At 37.2% G+C, this 21855-nt stretch overlaps 1 protein-coding gene across 1 annotated transcript in view; it reads left to right on the top strand.

The window, feature by feature from the left end:
- Positions 1–8458: 8458 nt before the first annotated feature.
- The window catches only part of LOC149785331 (uncharacterized), a 19799-nt gene continuing 6402 nt past the window's right edge, over positions 8459–21855 (top strand). Inside the window, exons 1-6 of the mRNA XM_089931198.1 lie at positions 8459–8663; positions 9002–9214; positions 17463–17674; positions 19013–19040; positions 19666–19807; positions 20680–20738. Coding sequence (XP_089787324.1) covers positions 8573–8663; positions 9002–9214; positions 17463–17674; positions 19013–19040; positions 19666–19807; positions 20680–20738 — 745 coding nt within the window. The 5' untranslated portion in view covers positions 8459–8572. The remainder of the gene's footprint in view (positions 8664–9001; positions 9215–17462; positions 17675–19012; positions 19041–19665; positions 19808–20679; positions 20739–21855) is intronic.

Below are 21855 nucleotides of genomic sequence, written 5' to 3'. Positions count from 1 at the left end.
GCCAGCATCGTGGAACGTTTTCAACGCACTTTGAAAGAACGCATGTGGAAATATTTTACGCATCACCACACTCTGAAGTACATCGACATCTTACCGCACCTGGTGCAAGCGTACAACCAATCTTACCATCGAAGCATCGGACGTGCCCCGCAAGACGTGACTCCCGACAACGAAGTGCTGGTGTTTGAGCGCCTGTTTGGTACGTCCCCGACGAGGGCTGTCCCCAAGAAAAGTGGAGAGTTGGCCGTAGGAGATTGGGTGCGCATTGGCAAAACCAAACGCACTTTCGACAAAGGTTACTTACCTAACTGGACGACCGAATTGTTTCGCGTCACTGGACGAGTGCATGGCCGTCATCCTGCCGTCTATAAATTGGAAGACATGAACGGAGAAGTGCTCAAAGGAACGTTCTATTTGCCCGAGTTACAACGTGTCACCAAAAAAGAAGACGACGTGTACGACATCGAAAGCATTCTCGAACGCAGAACCCGTAAAGTGGGCAAACGACGTGTCAAAGAAGTCAAAGTACGTTGGAAAGGATATCCACCCAGTTTCGATTCTTGGATCGACGCTTCGCAAGTCATCGACTATAAAAAGAAGTGACCATCATGCCCTTTCACACAGCAGACGCAGCTACGTCGACCACTCCTCCTTCACCTAGTTCTTCTGTGCAAGATTTACAAAAACAACCCTTGTGGGTGTGGTGTGGAGAACGTGTGCCTAAAACGCAAATCGTCTTTTTCTGCCAAATCTTCGTGGTGTATTGTGTCATCGGGGCAGCCATTGCCAATTTGAGTTTGCAACAAGGAGACAAACAATTGTGGACCATTTTATTGAGCAGTTGCATCGGTTACCTGCTTCCTAATCCCTCCCTGAAATTCACCTCGAACGGGAACCCCGGGAACCTTGTGTCCAGTGCCAGTGCCAGTCACCACTTCAATCACAACCAGAACCCCATTTTGGGCGGAGACACGCCTCTGACGTCCACTAACCCCTCGGACAGCCACAGAACTCTGGAATTATGAGTCACCAAAACCAATTTTACTTAACCTTACCCAGTGACAGTTCCATGGAGGTGTTTCCCAAGAACACGTTGTGCTGTTACACGGCCAAATTACCTCAAGCCATCCAGTTAGATCACGAAGCCCATTGGGAAGTGGCTTTAGTAGATATGATTCACCCGACCCAAGTCCTCAATGTCCTTCCCAATCAAAATTTTTTTGATGTGGAAGTTCATGACGAGCAAATGCAACAGTGGATGGATAGCAATATCAAATATGACAAGAAAACCCGTACACAAAAGTACACCACCTATCACTTGTTCATTCCCCCAGGCTATTATTTTAGTGGTCAACATTTGGTCAGCACCATAACCTCCAGGTTTAATGTCGTGTTTCTGAAAGCTTTGGAGCATGTCAACAAAAATGTCACCATGGAGTACCACAAAGCAGCTCGTCGCTTCTTGATGAAATTTGAACGAAGTAAAATCCTGTCCATTTTATTTTGTCCTGAATTGTTTGACATGTTGGGCGGAGACATGGACATGAGAAAGACCATGCTCAAGAAAAATGAATTACCCATCGTTTACGACAACGAGTCTTTTAGCAAGTTATTTCGTGCCCCGGTAGAACTGAACCAAGGACTGAATTTGATGTTCGTGTATTCCGATGTGGTGGAGTACAACGTGGTGGGACACACCTCCGTACCGTTACTGCGTGTCATTCCTTTCAAAGTGGATTCTGCCACGAACACTGACGAGGAAGGTGGAAACACTTACCACGTCCACCGCGAATTTGTCCATCCTCACTATTTGCCTGTCAGTAAGTCGTATTTGGACACGGTCAACATTGCTATAAAAGGAGATCTGGGACAAAATATTCCATTCACCAAAGGAAAAGTCACGGTGAAACTCCATTTTCGAAAACGGTTCTCTCACGACTCTTAAGTCATGTATCCAGTGTACCGAGGGGTTGCTCGACAGCGAGGACACGGCTTAGGAGACATGTTAAAATCGGCCTTTCGTTCGGTGGCCCCCGTGTTGAAACCGATGGTGACACGCGGATTGCACGCCTTGAAAGATGCGGCACTGACGCAAGGCAAAGAATTTCTCCAAAATGTCATCATCGACAAACAAAACCCTAAAGAAGCCTTCATGAGGGCAGGCAAAAATGTCTTGCTGCAAACGGGAAAAGACATTTTAGGCCAACGAGAAACACCTATAAATGCCCTGCACGCTACCGAGTCAGGCATTCAGCAAGGACAAGGCAGAAAGAGACGACGAAGAAAACACCCTTTCACCACACTTCAAGCGAGAAAGGCCAAGAAAAGAAGAACCGTTCGAGACTTAGACGTTTTCGATTATTGAGAAAAGAGACCAAAAAAAAATGATGCACCGAGAATCTTGCGCTTGTTCCAAGACGGAACTGGATCTGTTTGCCATGCCCCCCCACGATGATGACGATGCAAGAATCCCAGTGGGTGGAATTTCACCCCGTCTCCTCACTGACCGATTCCGCTCCCATCGAGTTTGAAATCAAAGGACAGCCCGAAGATTACATCGATCTGAATAGCAGTTACTTGTACCTGAAAGTCAAAATTCTAGATAAGACTGGAGGTGCTATAGACGATGAAGCAGTAGCTCCCGTCAACAATTTCATGCATTCCTTGTTCAGTGGAGTGGACTTGTACTTGAATAACAAACTGGTCAGTAGCAGCATGGATACTTACCCTTATCGTGCCTACCTGGAAAATCTCTTGACGTACGGAATAGATGCCAAGAACACTCATCTCAATGCCTGTGTGGTATGGGAAGCTGACGAACCTACCAAGTTTGAAATATTGGAAACTGATGAAAAGAAAGACAACAATGATGGATTTGTAGAACGAAGAAAGAGAATCACGGGAGCCGACACAAGTTTAGAACTGATGGATCGTTTGCATTTGGACATGTGGTTGCAAGAAAAGTATTTGCTGAACGGGGTGGATGTCCGCCTGAGACTGAATCGTAGCAGTGCCGCTTTCCATTTGATGGCTGATAGTGACGGTTACAAAACCAAAATCCTAGAAGCCAGACTCTACGTACGCCGTGTGGAAGTGTTACCTAAAGTGGGAAACGACATCAGTCAGACGTTGAGCAGAACGACTGCCAAGTATCCCATACGACGCGTGGAAGTGAAAACCTTCACCATTCCCAAGGGACAGCGATCCATGATCGAAGATCATCTGTTCCAAGGACAGTTACCCAAACGTTTGATCGTTGGTATCGTCGAGAATACAGCCTTCAACGGAGCTGCCGAAAAAAATCCTTTCTACTTTCAACACTTTGGCGTGTCCAAAATCGAAGTCAGTCGCGATGGCAAGACCTTGTGTACCCGACCTTTCGAACCTGACTTTACCAAGAAGAATTACTTGAGATCGTACTTGTCCTTGTACGAAGCCACCGGACAGTTAGGAACCAATACCAGTCACGGTATTACGTACGAGGATTATGCAGGAGGCTACGCTTTGTGGGCTTTTGATTTCACTCCAGACCAAGGCAGCGACGAGGGACATTTCCACCCTATAAAATCCGGCCAGATTCGTGTGGAAATTCAGTTTAAAGACCGAGACCCTGATGAAACGGTGAACGTCATCCTGTATGCAGAATTCGATAATACCATAGAAATCAACAGTTTGAGAGAAGTCATCCTAGATTACTAGAAACCATGGAAGACTGTTATCCCTCTTTACCTAGTGGAGAAACGTTTAGTGTTGGATTATTGTTAAAAAATGTTAGAGTTCTTGTTGTTTAGTGTTAAGTGATTTTTGAATAAAAAAATGTTGTGTTTTGAAAAAAATTGTTTGATGTTATATTGTTGGATTATTGTTAAAAATGTTAGAAATGTTGTTGTTTAGTGTTAAGTGATTTTTGAATAAAAAAATGTTGTGTTTTGAAAAAATGCCTTTGTCTTTTGTTTAGCTATAAGAATGTTGGATTGATGCTCTTTCATTTCTTACTATCCCTCTCATGACACTCACTAAACGTTGCGACTCAAAAACCGTATGGGGGATGTTTTCCTTCACGTCCGCGCTTTGACTTTAAGAACCGGGTTGTTTCCAGTCTAACCATCCATTGTCGACTCATCCTCCTACGAAGATGTGCTCCAAACTAGCTAAACTCAACGAAGCCTACGTAAATTTGCATAGGGTCAGACACAGTCTGATACCGAAGCCAGAAGAAATAGAGAATGTGAGAATGTTAAAAATCACTGAAGACCTGATAGAAGAGCTCTTCAGAGAAGAAATGAACAGGGAAAAAGAAGAATGGACAGAGAAGTACAGACTTCAGAGACAGCAGCAACAACAACAACAACAAGAGCAGCAGCAGCAGCAGCAACCTGAACCTGACAGAGGCTTTGTCGATTGCCGTATCGACACCAAAGAGTTCTTCTTTTCTTTCCGAAGAAGCAGACCTATCGCCAGAAAGTCTATCCTCAGAGGACATCGCATTCTTAGAAACTAAAAAAAGAATGCCATAGCAAACAAAAAAAAAAAACAGCCCTTTTCAGGGCTATCCCAATACTCTAGAAAAGAAATAACGATCGATTTGCCAATGTGTGTAGGTAGAATAGTGTGAAAATAAACACTAACTCTTTTTTAAAAAATGTGAGGGTATGTGTTTGTGTGTTAGTAAGTGCTTAAGTAAGTTGGTATGAATAGTAGATTAAAATCATGGTTTTTTTTGGTGTTTGAGGTGTATATTTGGAGTTAGATTGGATTGCTTTGCGTATGTGGATAGTCTAATGAAGTGATTTATAAAAAATTTTAAAATAGTGATGGGTAGCATAAAAAAGTGAGTGAGTGTTTCTTTTAGGTCCGCGCGTTGTTGTTTTTGGTCATGATGTAGGTAACATCAATTTTATGTTTTTTAGGGGGATGTTTTCCTTCACGTCCGCGCTTTCACTATAAATTGAAACTCGCTGGGCAGTCTAGCTACCCTTGTTGATTGATCAACACCAAAAATGAACACGAGACTGTCTAAACTGTTGGAACTTCATGTGCATCTGGAATATGCCAGGCGCCTGTTGAATGAACTGGCCGCGGAAGCCATTGTGGAGGAGGGAAGGATAAGAGAGGAGGAGGAAAGAAGAAAAAAAGAAGAGGAGGAGAGAAGATATAAAGAAGAAGAAGAGGAAAGAAGATACAAAGAGGAGGAGAGAAGAAAAAAAGAAGAGGAGGAGGAGGAGAAGGAAAAGAAGAGAAGAAGAATAAATTTCAGAATCCCAGAGAGCGAAAATTGGGATTCTGAAGCGACATATCCTGCCTCTGCTCTCTCCCCCAAAAAAGTAAAAAGTAACTGGGGGATAAGATGTGTATGTGGCGCCAGGCCTGGAAGGTGCCACCATTAACCAGGTGTCCATGAAGTTCCAAAAAAACAGCCCTTTTCAGGGCTACCCAATACTCTAGAAAAGAAATAACGATCGATTTGCCAATGTGTAGGTAGAGTAGTGTGAATATAAACACTAACTCTTTTCTAAGATAGTGTGAGGGTATGTGTTTGTGTGTTGGTGCTTGTAAGAGCTCAGGTATGTTTGTGTGAATAGTAGATTATGGGTTTCTTTATTGTTTCTTAGCGTATGTGGAGAGTATAGTTTGGGTTTTGTAAGCGCTCACGTACGATTGTGAGGATAGTAGATTATGGATTTTGTTTATTGTTTCTTAGCGTATGTGTTTGTGTGTTTGTGTTTGTGTGTTTGTGTTTGTACCCGCTCACGTAAGATTGTGTGGATAGTAGATTATGGATTTGTTTATTGTTTCTTAGCGTATGTGTTTGTGTGTTTGTGTTTGTGTGTTTGTGTTTGTACCCGCTCACGTACGATTGTGTGGATAGTAGATTATGGATTTGTTTATTGTTTCTTAGCGTATGTGGAGAGTATAGTTTGGGTTTTATTATATGAAATGAAAAAGTAGGGGATGTTTTCCTTCACGTCCGCGCGTTGTTTGGTCATGATCTAGGTAAGATCAATTTTACGTTTTAGGGGGATGTTTTCCTTCACGTACGCGCTTTAAGTATAAGAACCCACAGTATTCGTCGTTCAAACCATTCTGCAAAGAATAAAAAAAGAAGATGGCTTCTAACCAAATGGACAAAATACAAACATTACAAGACGTTTTAGACAACTTAGGAATGATGGAGCAGATGTTGATAAGACTGGTTGAAGACCATTATTCCTATAGTCCCCATCGTGTAAAGATGGAAATTAATAACTTAAAAAAGGTAAAGGACAAGATTAGTGGTGTCATGAAAGAGATAAAGGAGGAGAAGGAGGATGAAGAGGAAAGAATAAGAATAAGCAAATGGAACGAAAAGATTGAAAAAGAAGAAGAAAATGAGAAGAGGAAGAAAGAAGAGGAGGAAGAGCAGAAGAAAGAAGAGCAGGAGAAAAAGAAAGAGAAGAAGAGAAAGAGTGTTGGAGATAAAATAAGAACTTGGTGGAGAAAAAGAAGAAATTAGAAGCAGAAGAAGAAGAAGAAAACCCAAAGGCCCTTTTCAGGGCCAGCCATATTTCTCGAAAAGAGATAGCCTTTCCATTGCCTACCCCTTTTTTTAAATTTAAATTTAAATTTAAATTTAAAAAAAAAATCCCAAAAGCCCAAACTCTATTCCCCATGTTAATTTCCCCTTGTCGCTAGACAGACCCACCCTGTTTAAATTCCTTTGACGCTATACAGTCCCCTATTCCCATGTTAATTTCCCCTTGTCGCTAGACAGACCCACACTATAGTTCCATGTTAAATTCCCCTTGTCGCTAGAGTGACCCACGATTTATTCCCATGTTAATTTCCCTTGTCGTTAATCTGACCCACGATTTTTCTCGATGTTAAATTTCCCTTGTCGCTAATCTGTCCCAGGGGGGTCTGTAATGCTAATTCCCATTGTCGCTAATGTATCCCCCTTTACTACTCATGTACTTTACTCAATTTCTATGTTCATTGTTTAGCTTTGCCGCTTTTAAACTGGAGTCGAAAATATCACTATTTTACATTTTATTTTCACCCCTTATTCTGACTTAGTTTGACAGAGTGACAAGCTTAACTCTTGCCTTTCTTCACAGGTTACATTTCACTCAGAGTATTCAATCTAGGACGAACTGAACTAACACTGGATAAAAAGGGTACATTAAATCTAGATTGGTAAAAAGAAAACCGGTTGAGTTGTCACAAACTGAATAATAAAACTTGCCTCAACATGCTGTACGAGATATGACTTTGAATACTTTTGCAACAAAACTTTCTGCCAGTGCTTGTGAGGCCACAATGCGTAGCCGTTTTATAATTAAATTTAGGATGTCAAACACGAACAGAGTTTTACAGATTCTAAACCGTTTGTATCGTTTGTATTTCGAAACCTAAACTCCTCCCTTCTCTCTTTGGTGAATAGTCTATCAGTATAAATTGTATGTTTATGTGCAAGTGTAAACATTTCTACTCTTTTCTATCTAAACACCCAACATATGATAGCCTTCAGTGTGGTTTGTATGTTTTTGTGTGTCGTCTGTATATATTCTTGCCCTTTTCTCTATTTACACTCTATGTATGAGAGTATATATGTACATTTGTGTGTATAGTATGTATATTCCTACCCATTTCTCCCTCTTCCCTACACTTCATCGCTAGGGCTATATTGATTATAAGGGTGGTAGGGAATGGTAGTTTCGTCTAAATGAAAGGCAATGATACGATAGTTGTATAGGAATCATGGTTTTGCTTTGTTCGTAAAGGGATCATAGGGAAGTTAAATCAAGCTTGTTTTGTTTGTAAGATTTATAAATTCTGTTTTAAACCCAGACGCTAACATCCTACCCCGTGTGATCAGTAGATGAATCGGTTGCTCGTCAGTTGGTGTTGTATATTCAAGCAATGGAGATTTTCAACATTACCATTGTTGTTCTAATGACAAGGCGGACGTAGTGTAATTGCTGCCATTGAGCCCACCCCGTGTCAGTTGTGACATACACTTGTATCATGTTACTTTTTGAGGCTATATTATCTTTTTTAAAATATAGCTTTTATGTTAATTCCTCGTTGAAACCAGAGTACCTGTTGTTAAACAAATAGTTTTACCGTTAGAAGCCAGAGAGCCATTCTTCTTACAAATTATTTTTCACCGAAAAATGCGTGGTAGCTTAGTGGTCAACATGATGGATTTCTATGCAGGAATAGCACGTTCAAATCCATGGACATGCCAAGTTGGCCGTGTCCTTAGGCAAGCCAGTTAATGCTCACTGCCTGAAAAAAAAAAAAAAAAAAAATTTCACCTTAATGTAGTCTGAACGTAACAAACCCTGAATGTTGTTGTGCGTCTCTGATGCATGCCAATACTTTTGAATAGATCTACGATAAGAATAGAGCAATGTGCATATAAATGATACCTCCAACAGGGACAAAGGACATTGCAGTGTACCAATAATTTTCTTGTTGTTCTTTTCAACTGTCTTCTACATCAGCAGTTTATTTCTGTACACGAGCTACAGACAGACAGTACCTATGGAATTCTTAGTTCTGATATATACAGTGATGGTATAATTGGTTTATGACAGTACATATAATTCGAATACATACTCAGTACAAGAACTTGTGTATCAGAATGGCCTTCTTCACGGGACGTCGGGATATTGCAATACGTGTGTAGTTTTCTTTATGTATTGAATATTAGATACATACATACATACACGCACGCACGGACACACACACACACACATACATACATACATACATACGCATACACGCACGCACGTACAGACACACGCACGCACGCACGCACACACACACATACATACATGCATACATACATACATACATACATACATACATACATACATACATACATAACAAACAGCTTAGATATTTACATACATCATTCATACATTCATTCATCAATCTATTCATTCAAGGATACACACACTCGAGCTTTAGACAATTTAAATGCATGTCAAAGAATATCATTCTAATATATTTTTAGGCAACATATACACATGCAGGCACGACCTCCTGAATGAGGTAGCGGATTATTTGGTAAGGAGGTTGAACTTGAATTGCAGCAAATGGTCATGGTCCCGTGTAATGGATACTAGGGCTTCTGGTGTAGATCATCTGATAGTATTTCAACATGGAGAACTGTACTCCGAAAGAGTATACGAGGAAATTTCTCTTGCAAGACAAAACCTGCTACATGGTATGCCTCTCGCTCTGATTCTCTCTCTATCTGTCTGTCTCTCCTTTAGATTATTCAACATTGTATTAAATTATAAAATAGTACAGTTAAAGCATCGTTATATAATACGTTTTTAAAGATGAGAAAAACGTGATGCAAAAAAAACCTAATTATTTCCTGTGGTGACCCATCTCACAACAACTGGCAGAAGACTAAAATGGAATCGCAGACGTCTCTCTCTCTCTCTCTCTCTCTCGCCACATTGCGGGAACGCCACCTGGTGAGTGCGCGGATGTGCGTATTATCGCAGCTACCAAGCTGCACTTTTGTTTTTTTAACGGGACGTTTGGACACGCAATATCAGCTCTTTCGTACAACCGGACAAGAGGAAATTTAGTCTAAATGACATTATAGAACTGTATATTCTTGTCCGTTAAGAAAACGGACAGGAAAAGCGTTTTTAAGTCAAACCTTAATCGTGAAATGCTTTGAAGTGTAGAATTTATGACGGCTGCAGAAGTTATTGTTTGATGGAAGTTTGATTTTTATAGTACAGTATGGATATGGGGATTGGGGGGGGGGGGGGCAACGTCCATGATCTCTTGAGTCATGTCGGATCGTTTTCAATATTGAGACTAAACTTTTTCATCTCTGGAAGAAGCTGTGTGTACTCATTGTCAAACAGTCCTCGCTTGAATCATTCACCATTTTCTATCCATATATAGTTTTCTTACACAAGACTATGACATGTTTTTATGTCATCTTATTGACAAATTTGGACTGCATGTTTACATGCACCCAGATTAAATATTCAATATTGATTTTGGTGTATACTATCTTGGGAATGATACCTAAGCAAGGAACAATAAATATTTTTTCCATCCCATATGTATTTTTACTTTTGACTTTGTGCAAAGAAAATATACAGCAAACTTTTGCCTCTGTCAGGAACCAAAATCTTTAATTTATGACCAGCATATATTATGTGCGGTTCATCATGGGATGTATCTATATAATTGTAATCTATAATCTCCCCAATACTTTTATATTAAGAAAGCAATGACTGCATTGGATAAATAATTTTGAAATAAGAATTGTATGTTTTATTTCTAATACTAAAGATCTGAGGTTTCGTAATGCTAATCATTCAGTTAATTTTTTTAATTTTATTTTCACAAGGGTAATTGCCCGTCTTAGGACGGGAACTTCAAAAATGTATTAAAAATGATGAACAAGTTTAAAGAAAGTTTGAGCATTAAAATACAAGACAAACATTTTACAAAATTTGGGATGATGTCGCGAGTATCGAACTCGCGACCTTCTGTTTGGCAGCAGAGAGACACAGAAAGGCAAATAATTGCTCGTCCATGGTCAGGAACGATGAAAAAAGTTTCAACACACAAATTTAAAAAAAATATAAAAAATAACAAAATTGGCATGAGCGAGTTTAAAAGAAAGTTTGAAGATAAAAGTACAAAAGAAAAATTAAAAAATGAGGATGCAGCCGCGAGTTTCGAACTAGAGATCTTTGTTTGGCAAGCGGGACACACGCAAAGAAAGAAAGAAAGAAAGAAAGAAAGAAAGAAAGAAAGAAGGAAGTTAAGACAAATGTAAGTTTTTTATATACATGATGATTTCGTTGTAGCAGGAAATCTTCACAGCCGCATTGCATCTGTGCAACATGTGCCCACTTAAATGGCAGTCTCATTGGTACAATGTATAGAAACTGTTGAAAATGTATTATGGATATTGCTTTTATCCATTGTTTCTCATGATGAATGTTAACCATATACATGCATTTATTTCTGAATGATCATCTATACATGTATGCTATACCACTCCTTTCATCACTGTTACTTTCAGTTTTGCTGTATTCTTTATTTGATTGACTTTACTGTTTATAATGGAGGAAGCAGCTATATCAATCTCTCTACATCTCCACATTATTGTCTGAATACGAGATTGCCACCTTGTGTATGTGCGAGACGTGCTTTCTACGTTGTTAACAATCTGCAAATATTTCTAAAAACAGGAGTTTTAATCGAATTTTGGAGGTACAAAATATATTGTTTCTATACTATCCAAGATGGTGGCGTCTGTTGTCAACTGACTAATCTCGGTTTTTACAGTTAAATCATGCAAGAATGGGAATACTTAGGTTTTAATCATTAAACGTCTTGTATTTGGCCGCTATCTTAAAGCAGAGTAGACGTCTTCTTCACGCCCTGGACGCTGTCATGTGGTAATTTTAATGCAAAGTTAACGGACGCTAGATCTACCTTTTATAATCATTGATATCGGTAGCTATCCCAATGATAATGATTTGGAGCATGGCGGGGAAGATATGATTGTTTGAATTACTATATAGCGAGAACACAAAGCACGCGACAGTAACTTCACAAAGTCGATACAAAGGTCTTAGCCAGTGAAATCTTAAACTCAAATATTGAAAACAATATATGGTTGGTCTAGGCGTTGCCTGGATACATTTAATCTGAACAAAACTTAATCAATGTTAACATCACGATAATGGAATCATTTCCACCATACTGCATCATATTTGGCCGAAATAAACATACACTGGGTTACTCAGCACAAATATTTGGCACGCGTATATTAATCTGTGTATTTGATATAGTCTACGAGGAATTAAACTGTTTAACAAACTTTAAGATCGAATAGGACCGTTTGTCTTTGGAGAAAATGTCAAATCTTACGTTTTTAACAAATTTCTATTGCGTTTACTACAGTTGGGTACAACTGTACAATGCGTGAAAAAGAACTCCTAAGACGTACAAATAAAAGTGCATTCCCTTCAACTTTTCTTTGAAACTAACATTGGAAGTCTAAGCCATTACAAACATATATTGATTCAGTCATTTAAAATTTATTACAGATTAGCCCCTGTATACTTTTTCAAGGGTGGGGGGGGGGAGGGGCCTCGGGTGGCCGAGTATTATAAAGCACTCGCCTTAACTGATCACTACCGTCTCACCTCTGTCCGTCTGGGTTCGAGTCTCTGGCTCGACTAATGTGGGTATGTGAGAAAGTTTGCCAGTAGCTTCCCGTGGGTCGGTGGTTCTTACTGAAGTTTCCCGGTCTTGTCCTTCGCCAGCTATACTGACTGCCATGTATAGCCTATCGTGTGCTGAAAAATGGCGTTAAACCCACAAGAAAAACAACAACAAAAATGTAATAAAACCTTAAGTTATAGAGCATGAAATCAACCGCAACCGATCTACAGACGTTATTCAACATGACATCATTAACGAATTTGCGTTTTACCTGTACGGTTCGAGTAAGGAACTTGTAACCTGTAGAAGAAAGAATTAATCCTTCATTCAATCGATAAAAGGAAATCAATCCTTGTAATTCCTGTGTAAGTCATCAAATATCGCAGATTATGCATGCTAGGCTAAGAACGATATGTAGTATTTGAAACTACGATGTATAATCAAATTATATATCTAAAAAAGGTAAATGAAATAGAAACAGCAAAACACTTTATTTTAGACCATCCACAATATTCTGATTTGAGAAATGGATGTCTAAAATAAAGTGTTTTGCTGTGTCTATTTCATTTCCTGGTGTGACTTTTGATCGCGCGTTTGCGCAGACTGCAAAAGTGAATAATCCTTTCGTGACAGGATTTAAGAATTTTTTAAAATCTGCACTTGTTCGCTACTAATTCTTTCACAACAAAGAAATCAGTGAACTTGAAGAGACAAATCCATTATTTGGATTACAATATATATTACTTTGTTGTGAAAGAATGTCTTGGGTGATAATGTGTTCTACAGATATCTGGTGGCGAACAAGTGCAGATTTTGTTGGTTTTTAACTTTGCTGCAATGAAAGAAAGATATAAAAGTTCAATAGTAACTTATTAAAGAGAAGATGAATTATTAGCCGTTTTGAAGAAGATGAATTATTAGCCGTTTTGATTTTTGGATAAATGTGTTTTAGGACGTAGTACAATTAAACCGAAGATAGTGCACATTATATGACAGTAAATTAACTGTCATTTGGTTAAAAGGACTTATTTGGCTTTTTGTATTGGCTTATACGTAATATGTTGGTCTATAATATTGCTACAAAAAGATTATATTCAAAATGAACAAAAATCACACACACACACACACACACACAGATATATATATATATATATATATATATATATATATATATATATATATATATATATATATATATATATATATATATATATATATATATATATATATATATATATATACATACAGACCCTTAATCGCGACTATATTTGATATTTCTCATTTGAATAAAACATAAAAAGTTTCTTTAAATTTGCACAGACAAGATTATTTGCATGTTATTTTCCGGACAGAACAGAGGGTTCCAAATCCATAGGGTTTTCAAATCATGCAATTTTAAATGCGAGAATAAAAAAGAGCAATTATACGAGAAAAGTCTTCCATTTGAGAAATTCGTCATAGATAAGAAATCGTTCCTATACAATAAACCAGCCGGTAAACTGAAAGCCATTGGTAAATCCGACGAAAAAAATTATGCTAGGATCTATGCACCAACTGTACAAACACTTTGTGGTGCAAATAAAGATGTTTACCTCAGTTGGCGGGATGACAGTGGAACGTACACAGACTAGGATGATGTGCAGGCATTTGCAAAAAAAAAAAAAAAAAAACCAGCCAGTTGAACATGTAAGGTGATAATTCCAGATATAGAATTTCACATAAAACTGTTCAGATTACATATACTATTTGAATTACACATAAATTATTATACTTATTCAAAGCTTACAAACCTAATACAGTTCTAAAATCTCTGTCCTTTTTGAACTTGACATAAATAATTAAATATCGAATGAACCAAAGACAGACAAAATATACTTAAAATATAGTAAGAATTCAATATTTTTTAGCAAATACCGAAATCATTTTGTCGTACCTACAAATTATTAAATGTTGGACCTTAAATGCCGAAAGATAAAGTTTTGTATTTTCAAAGGCATTAATTTCTAAGTCAGTTGTTATTAAGCATGAAGTCTGCAGCAAGTTTTTTGACAATAGTTCAAGACTACAATTACATTACATATAACTTCATGATAAGTTCAAACAATCCATGATGGTAATTCACAATTAATATTATATAATACCAGAATACAGCATGTTATAAGAGAAAACTGAATTACTTTCCACGATGTCTTTACACGCAATTAAATAAATCAAAGTACTAATAAAAAATGCCTTTATACTATAATAAGATATACTTCTCTTACCTGCAAAAGAAGGAAAGAAATCTGAAGCCCCAATGGCGTAGCAATTCCACAACTGGTTCGTCCGTTACAAAAAGTACCTAGCCACCTGAATACACAACCAACCTCCTTCCTAGCGTTTGTATGATTACAGCCCACTCATGACGCGATTGCAGCTGCTGATATATGCAATATTCTTGAACGTGTGAAATAGAGGATGAATCACTAATATATTTTGCGATGTGAAATACTGTGGCATTCAAGTAATACAATTCTGATATTATTCAGAATAATACAAATTTAATTTATACAATAAAAATTGCATTTTAAATTCCAAGAAAGATCAGTCGTAACAGTTATATTAGCAAGAACAAAATGTAGGAGACGAGAACGTTGTTTTTCTTACTCATCTTCAGACGTCTTATAGACACTTTAATTCAGGACTGGAATTTACCTGAGGCAAATCATATACAGGATATCATGATAGTTTATTGTATGATACTTTTTTTGTTTAAGTTTATACAGTCATTGTTTTACCGGCCCATCTAGCAAAAAGCATTAGTCTGACGCGAATATTACTCACGAAACTTAGTAACAAAAACAAGGACCTCTTAATAGCATCACTTCAAATTCAAGCATAGACATGTCACTTCAAATTCAAGTACAGACATGTCACTTCAAATTCAAGTACAGACATGTCACTTCAAATCCAAGCATAGACATGTCACTTCAAATCCAAGTACAGACATGTCACTTCAAATCCAAGCATAGACACGTTCACTTCAAATTCAAGTACAGACATGTCTCTTCAAATTCAAGTACAGACATGTCACTTCAAATTCAAGCATAGACATGTCACTTGAAATTCAAGTACAGACATGTCATATGACAAAAGCCAAATGCAAGATGAATATTATATTCTTTTACAATGTCAGTTTTATACAGATCTCATATGCGAGAAAGTCTCTTATACTTTGATAGAGTTTGAGAATCCAGTCGTAATATCTCCACTTGCGAAGTCTGTCTTGTCAGCATTCGATGGAAGAAAGAAACTGGATTTGCAATTAATATTTAGTAATAGTTTTCACACTATCTTTCTTAAAATTACATGAATGTATTCCCATTTCAACTTAATACATATATTTATTGTGTGTGTGTGTGTGTGTGTGTGTGTGTGTGTGTGTGTGTGTGTGAGTGATTTGGATTTTTAACGTAGTTTTAAAAAAAATTCAGTCATATTGCTACGATGTCTGCAGTGTGGCAGTTTATAGTGATGTCTAGCATTGGGGGCATCATTCCGCAGATATGTAGCATGATGTCCCACCCAGTCACATTATACTGACACCAGGCTGACCAATCCTAAAACTAACCTCTTAATGCTGAGCGCCAACTGAGGCAGCTGTTAGTACCATTTTTTATAAATCTTTGGTACGACTCGGCCCGGGATATTGTGATTGTTTAATTATTTTTTTGCCATAATACTCTGTTACTTTCAATGCACTATGTGGCTGCACATTATTAAAATAATGTAACTGTACTATCATGTGCAGGTCATCTACATTAGCACTATTATGTAACTGTAGCCATATGGACCTATGAACTACATTAGCACTATTATGTAACTGTAGTAATGTGGACCTATGAACTACATTAGCACTATTATGTAACTGTAGTAATGTGGACCTATGAACTGCATTAGCACTGTTATGTAACTGTAGTAATTGTGGACCTATGAACTACATTAGCACTGTTATGTAACTGTAGTAATTGTGGACCTATGAACTACATTAGCACTATTATGTAACTGCAGTAATTGTGGACCTATGAACTGCATTAGCACTATTATGTAACTGTAGTAATTGTGGACCTATGAACTACATTAGCACTATTATGTAACTGTATTAATTGTGGACCTATGAACTACATTAGCACTATTATGTAACTGTAGTAATTGTGGACCTATGAACTACATTAGCACTATTATGTAACTGTAGTAATTGTGGACCTATGAACTACATTAGCACTATTATGTAACGGTAGTAATTGCGGACCTATGAACTACATTAGCACTATTATGTAACTGTAGTAATTGTGGACCTATGAACTACATTATCACTATTATGTAACTGTAGTAATGTGGACCTATGAACTACATTAGCACTATTATGCAACTGTAGTAATTGTGGACCTATGAACTACATTAGCACTGTTATGCAACTGTAGTAATTGTGGACCTATGAACTACATTAGCACTATTATGTAACTGTAGTAATTGTGGACCTATGAACTACATTAGCACTGTTATGTAGCGGTAATATTATAGGCCTATGGACTATACTACCACTGCTATGTAACTGTAGCCATATGGGCCAATGGTCTACATTATCACTATTATGTAACTGTATTAATGTGGACCTATGGCATACATTACCACTGTTATGTAACTGTAAAGTTATAGGCCTATGGACTATATTACCACTGCTATGTAATTGTAGCCATATGGGCCAATGGTCTGCATTACCATTCTTATCTAACTGATGTAATATGGGTCTATTGCCTACATTACCACTTTTATATAACTGCGTATTATGGACAATGGCCTACATTACCATTATTACGTAATTGTTATATTAGGGGATGGCTACTTTATCACTGTCATGTTATTGTTGTATAAATGGCCGATGTCCTACATTAAATTGTGTTAACTGTAGTATTATGGGACTATGACCAATAGTATCGCTGTTATGAAACTGTGATATTATGGGCCAATGACCAACACTACTATTATGAAAATGTCATATTAACTGGTGAAGGTTTACATTATCAATGTTATGTTATTGTAGTATAAACTGCCGATGGCCCGCAATACCTCTGTGTTTTAGCTGTAGTATTGTGGACCGATGACCTGCATTACCAATTAGTTCCTTATCACTGCCATTACTGTATACATATATATTGCGTGGCAAGGACAAATCAGACAGGGGCTTCTAACAGAATAAACATTCTATGTTTCAGCTAAAAGGATGGCGATTGTGTCCGTCTGTACGGACGAGGGCAGTTTTGAACACGATGAAACTTGTAAAATGGAGAGAGTTTACAGTAAGGACGGTATCTTCCTGTTTGAGTTTCATGTTTTTCCGTTGACCTGGGAAGCACATAGCTGTATCGCCAATATTCTGACTAAACTACACACCTTTTGGCTGAGATTCAAAACTCCAGGAGCAGAAGTAAGCCCTTGAAACTGACCATTTCTATCAAGATTGCACGTTTTGTTTCCTTTCGTTCCTCTGACGTCCTTTCTCTTTTCCAGTCTTGTGTCCTTTTTTTGAACCGTTATTCTTTCCTTTTTCTTTCTCCAATTATTTCGCTTTTATGTTTTTTTGTTTTTTTTATCAATTATTTTTCTTTAATATTCTTATTTATTTCTTTCACTCTTTCTGGAATATGTCCCATCAATCACTTATTATTTTACCAGTTGTCTTTGTAGCTGCCGTCATCATCATTATCATACATCATTATCGCTGTGATAATAATCTTTGTCATTGATGCAACACTATCACAATCTGACATATTTACAAAGCTATACAATTTTTGACGATAAATATCACTTTTGCACCTTTTTGTAATTTCAAGTGAACATTAAGGAAACTAAAAAATCTACCGAATCCATCTAAAATCTCACTGACCCTTGCCACCTCCTAGAAAATGATAATAAGAAACTGAAGCGGTGCCTGAAAACATATACATTTTCTAACGTTGACTTAGGTTACCGGCAGTGACGTCACTAGGGTTGGTGTCACCCAGTGCGGTAACTCATGGTGTTACCCCCATGTACCTCCTTCCTGAACAAAAATTCAAGAATCGTATAGACAGTTATTTTGGTGTCACCCCCTCTGATGGTGTCACCCGGTGCGGTCCGCACCCCCGCACCAACCCCCCCCCCCCCCCCGCTAGTAACGCCACTGGTTACCTGTATGATGAAATGTATATACCTGTGTATAGTATATTGTTCATATATGTGTCTGCTGACCACTGTAGTCACACATATTCATTAATTTTAAATATGTGTAAATGAGTGTGCGAGGATACCCGAGTAGGTGTATAATATTTTAAATATCCTTTTACTTATTTTCTTTCCTTATTTTCAAAATAACTAATTACAAAAATTGATGATTACGTGGCAGATGGGTTAGTAATGACCACATGTGTTATCCTCGTCAAATAAAGTTGATTTATTATTATTATTATTATTATTATTATTATTATTATTATTATTTATATACCCTTTATGGTGTGACGATTTTCCTTTTATTCCGATCATCGCGAAAATAGCTTGTTAATCACCAAAGTAAATAATCGGTTTGCTCCAAAAATCAGGACAATTATGCTAAATTTAAATTCATACAGAATCTTTCGCACTTTTATGTCTTCCTGTTTTGGGCACTTATTCTGTTAAGAGTTAAAGTGTTCTTTTGCCAATTAGAAAGTGCTTTTTAATATTTATTAGTTATATAATTCTTGCAAACCTTTGTACTAAAACGCATCAATAACTGATTTTATTTCAGAGAAAATTCTACATCAACCCATTCACAGGTTAGTGTGGTTTGTCCTAAAGCTAAGTTAAGCTGTGTGAAAGGATTTGTGACACGTCTGACATAATGCCAATTGCTTCATTAGTATTGTCAATAATAGCAATGGTAGTGTTCGTGCTGATTTATTGAGATTCATCGGTATCTTTCGGTAAAAAGTTAGCTCCTTTTATTAGTTTGATAGCTAAATATTGCAAGTAAAGGGGATAAGAAAGCTAGATCGGTAGATAGATTTAATTAATATATGTAAAGGTTTCCTGGTTATAGAGAATATGCTTAAACTATCAAAGCATGTCTTAAATACACCGTGCTAATGGCACAACAACCAGTGAACTCAGTGTTAAGAACAAGAACAAGACTACGAGTACAAATTATTCCATACTAACCAGGCAACCCATTGTTAAGACCTGAAATAAAGAAATAAAGACTGTGTTTCTGTTTTTGGGATATCAATATATTAATTATCTAGCTGAAGACAGTGTCAGAGGTAAATGGTTACCCGTCAATGACTACCCATTTTTCAGTTTTTGGAAGGTAAACCAGGGTAGATTTTCTGTGTACTTTTTCTTGATAAACTAATCGAAAATAAAAATCGACACGCCCATTAATGTGGGTTCTTAAATTTTCAGTGAAATGTATTTGTGTGGAGGAGGGATTAACGAACGTACGTTCAGCTTTCTTCAAAACAATGCGTCGACATTTCAAATGTGGATCCTGGCATGATATTATTGTTGGAAAGTATGGCAAGGATGCTTTTCGGATGCTTATGAGGTAGTGCATATACCTAAATGCCCTGTCTGTTTGTTTGTCTGTCTCTGTCTCTCTCTACTGATAATGCGATACAAAATTGTAATATACGGTTAATCTATGTTTGCCAGAACCCTTGTTCATGTATACATTTTTTCTTCCTCATCGCTTGGATGAGATCAAATAAATAACGAATCAATAAAAGTAATAATAAAAGAAAAAACAAACAAACAAACAAACCAAGATAGTCATATGCAAAATGAAAACGTATACTTGAAATTTCGTTTTTAAATGTCTAATGGTACAGTATTTTGGAAAATCATGCCAACCCTGTTTTGGCCGTCAGATAAGAAATAGTGTACAGTTAGATACTGTGGAGATATAAATTATATACTTTCTGCATTTACTCAGACAAATACAGATCATACATAAATTGCGATTTCATAATATTTTAATCTTATGGTTTTCATGCTTTAAAGTACGAACACCTTTGACCTCTCGACCTCCTCCACCTGTAAAGGCAAACACCTTTGACCATAGGACCACCTGATACCCGTGCTTTTTCTACACGTTGTCACACGCAATACTTGTAACTAATGCAAAGTTACAACCCGATGCAGCAACTGGATCAAAAGTTATGATCGCCAGTTATATTTTTACGTTTTTTTTTTTTAAATAGCAAGTCTGTTATAAATCTTAATTGAGAGCCGGTACCAATTTACCAATTTACCGATATTGGTTACACATTTATACTTTTATCAATTTGTATATTGATAAATCCACATACAAATAGGCGAGTCCCCATTTACCATTCTCAGAAAAACAGGTAGTCGCCATTATTGTGCGAAAATCAGAGGTGAAAGCCAGTTTTCACGTTGTATGCGTTATTTTTACAGGCTAGGCCAGATGCCATCTGCAGAGCAAAGGAAGGTTATTGAAAAACGATTACCTGAAGGTAAAAATTGTACCGGATGCTAACCGACATGTCCTCTCTTTCTCTTTGAGTGAGTGTATGGATTCTTTCTGTACTATCATTATCATCGTTACCTTTTGCTTTTCATTAATGATTTGATTACACAGCTGAAGCTCAAATGCAACATTGGTGTATTTGTCTCAGAAGATATTGATGACGCTTAGGCAATATTTTACGCTGATGATATTGTTATTACGCCGATGCAGTAAAGCTACTTAAGAACCAAATAAATGTTATCGAACATTGCTGTGATAAACCTGATATGACGGTCAATGTCGATAAAACTAAATTCATTGTTTTAAAAAGATGGGGGATATAACAAGGAAAAGTAGGTACGGGTTTTCATAGAAAGTCGTATTGAATGTGTGCCGTATTGCAAGTACATGGGTTTATTTTTCACCCCAAAGTTGGTTTGGACGAAAGCTCAGAAGATCCTAGCGGCTCAGACAAAGAAAGCGACTTCAAGTATTTTGAATTATCAAAAACGACTTGACTGTGTTAGTGTTAATGTTAGGGTAGAGAATGCTTTTAAAATCTTTGATTTTATAATAAAATAAATTGCTTGCTATGGGTCAGAAATGTGGGAATATGAATTTAGTAGAGATATTGAAATTGTGCACTACAACTTTTAAAAATAGTATTTAGGTGTTCCTAAAACTACCAATAATGCGATTAATTTAGGAGAGTGCAGAAGATATTCATTTTGTAACCCGTATTTTTTTACGATGTATTAAGTACTGATTAAAGGTTGTAAGAATGCCTTCAACTCGCTACCCTCACCAATGTTATTTAACGTTGAACAGATTTGATGAAACCAACCGTGTCACCTGGACTACCAAAGTTTAAAACAGGTTATTTCGCTTCGGTTTTGGATATGACCGGTCAAATCAAGATGTTGGAGACGAAAAACAATTTTTCTCATTATTTTTGCAAAGAGTTAAGGATTCAACATTCCAAAACTGGCAAAGTGATATTAATAATTCACATAAATGTGTGTATTATAACATGTATAAACCCGAGTTAGAACCGGAAAAATACCTCTCATGTGGATTATCATATTTTCTTAGGAAGTTACTTGCTAAGTATAGGTGCTCAGCGC

Source organism: Sinohyriopsis cumingii, chromosome 13, assembly GCF_028554795.1.
Source record: "Sinohyriopsis cumingii isolate HCF-2022 chromosome 13, ASM2855479v2, whole genome shotgun sequence".
Lineage (NCBI taxonomy): Eukaryota > Metazoa > Mollusca > Bivalvia > Unionida > Unionidae > Sinohyriopsis > Sinohyriopsis cumingii.
This window is presented reverse-complemented; position numbering and strand designations above follow the sequence as displayed.